At 29.4% G+C, this 2,056-nt stretch overlaps 1 protein-coding gene across 1 annotated transcript; it reads left to right on the top strand.

The window, feature by feature from the left end:
• Nucleotides 1–224: 224 nt before the first annotated feature.
• On the top strand, nucleotides 225–1,637 carry ENU1_184490 (eukaryotic translation initiation factor 2 gamma subunit, putative; the record flags this gene model as incomplete). The annotated part of the gene is made up of 1 exon (XM_008861605.1): nucleotides 225–1,637. The coding sequence occupies one exon, from the start codon at nucleotides 225–227 to the stop codon at nucleotides 1,635–1,637; it is 1,413 nt and encodes a 470-aa protein (XP_008859827.1).
• Between the last annotated feature and the right edge of the window lie 419 nt (nucleotides 1,638–2,056).

Raw genomic sequence — 2,056 nt, forward strand, 5'->3', positions numbered from 1 at the left:
TCATGAGATGACAATAGAATAAAAAGTAATTAGCTAAAGGATTTGTCTATTTATTAATTTCACTTTTAAATGAAGAAATTGACATTAAGTAAAGAGAAAAAGGTTCATTGTCATGAATAAAAAAGAAAAACAAAAATAAAAAATAGGGTTTTATAAAAAGAATAATAAAAAAATAGTAAAAATTTGAAAATAGTTAGAAAAAAAGAAAAGAAACTTAAAAGACAATGGAGGAAATCGTTATTGAAGCACCAACTAATGGAGATGCAAATTCAAATTTAATGAAGCAAGATCTTTCTTCTCTTAATATTGATGAAATAACTGCTCTTACACCTTGTGTCATTTCAAGACAAGCAACAATTAATATTGGTACTATTGGTCATGTAGCTCATGGTAAATCAACAGTAGTTAAAGCATTATCAGGTGTACATACAGTCAAATTTAGAGAAGAGTTGAAGAAAAATATGACAATTCGTTTGGGTTATGCTAATGCTAAGATTTATAAATGCACAAACCCAAATTGTCCTAAACCAGGTTGTTACAGAAGTTATGGATCAGCTAAGGAAGACAACCCAATTTGTGAAGTACCAGGTTGTGGTCATAAGATGCAATTATTAAGACATGTTAGTTTTGTCGATTGTCCAGGTCATGATTCATTGATGATGACAATGCTTACTGGAACTGCCGTTATGGATGGGGCATTATTACTTGTTGCAGGTAATAAACCATGTCCACAACCACAAACCAGTGAACATTTAGCTGCAGTAGAGTTCATGAAATTAAAACATATGATTATTTTACAAAATAAAATCGATTTAGTAAAAACTAAAGAAGATGCACAAAAGAATTATCAACAAATTAAAGAATTTGTTAAAGGAAGTATTGCAGAAAATGCACCAATTATTCCAATTTGTGCACAATTAAAATATAATATGGATGTAGTGTGTGAATATATTTGTCATTCTATCCCTGTTCCACAAAGAGATTTTAAAGTTAATCCACGAATGACTATTATTCGTTCATTTGATATTAATAAACCAGGAACTTTACCTCAGGACTTAATTGGAGGAGTTATTGGGGGAACTTTATCACAAGGAATGTTAAAACTTGGTGACGAAATAGAAATTAGACCTGGTTTTAATTTCAGAGATAGTAAAAATCAACAAACTTGCAAACCATTATTTACTAAAATTATTTCACTTCATGCTGAAAGAAATGAACTTCAATTTGCTGTTCCTGGAGGATTAATTGGTGTTGGTACTAGTTTAGATCCATCACTTTGTCGTGCTGATAAACTTACTGGTCAAGTTGCTGGTATTGTAGGTTCATTGCCTCCTGTATTTGTTGAACTTCAAATTAAATTCTATTTGTTAGCTCGTTTATTAGGAGTTGAAAGCAGTGATGGAGAAGCATTAGTTAAGCCATTAGTTGCTGGTGATATTTTAATGATCAACATTGGAAGTACTCACACTGGTTGTAAGGTTATGGCTTTGAAAGATGATATGGCTCAAATCTCATTAATGAAACCTGTCTGTACTACTGTTGGTGGAAAAATTGCAATGTCTAGAAAAGTAGAAAGAAGATGGAGGCTTGTTGGATGGGGAGAAGTTGTTAAAGGAACAAAGAAGGTCTCTGAATAAAAATAACTCAAATTTCTTTATTTTATTCAACTAAACACAGTTTTTATTGTTTTAAAACACTCTATTCTAGCTTTTATTTTGGTTCTACAACAGATTTAGAATATATATTTTGTTCTCGTTTATCTAACCAATTTTAATAAGATGTTAAGAAAATTATCTTAAAAATATATTTTAAGTTATTAAATTATTAATCTAATGGATATCCAATACTATCTGAGCTAATAAAGAAACAAGGAAAATAAAAAACAGCTTTTCAATGAAAGTACGATAAAATAATAAGTCAGCATTTATAAATTTTGTTGAAAAAAATAAAAAATGTCATAAATTATAACAGGTAACTTGTGAAGTAATAACAGAGTTATTATTTGTTGAGCATTGAATTATCATTGTTGGTTTGATATTTATTGTTGCATGATATA

This window comes from Entamoeba nuttalli (genome assembly GCF_000257125.1).
Source record: "Entamoeba nuttalli P19 unplaced genomic scaffold asmbl_8371, whole genome shotgun sequence".
NCBI classification, from domain to species: Eukaryota; Evosea; order Mastigamoebida; family Endamoebidae; genus Entamoeba; species Entamoeba nuttalli.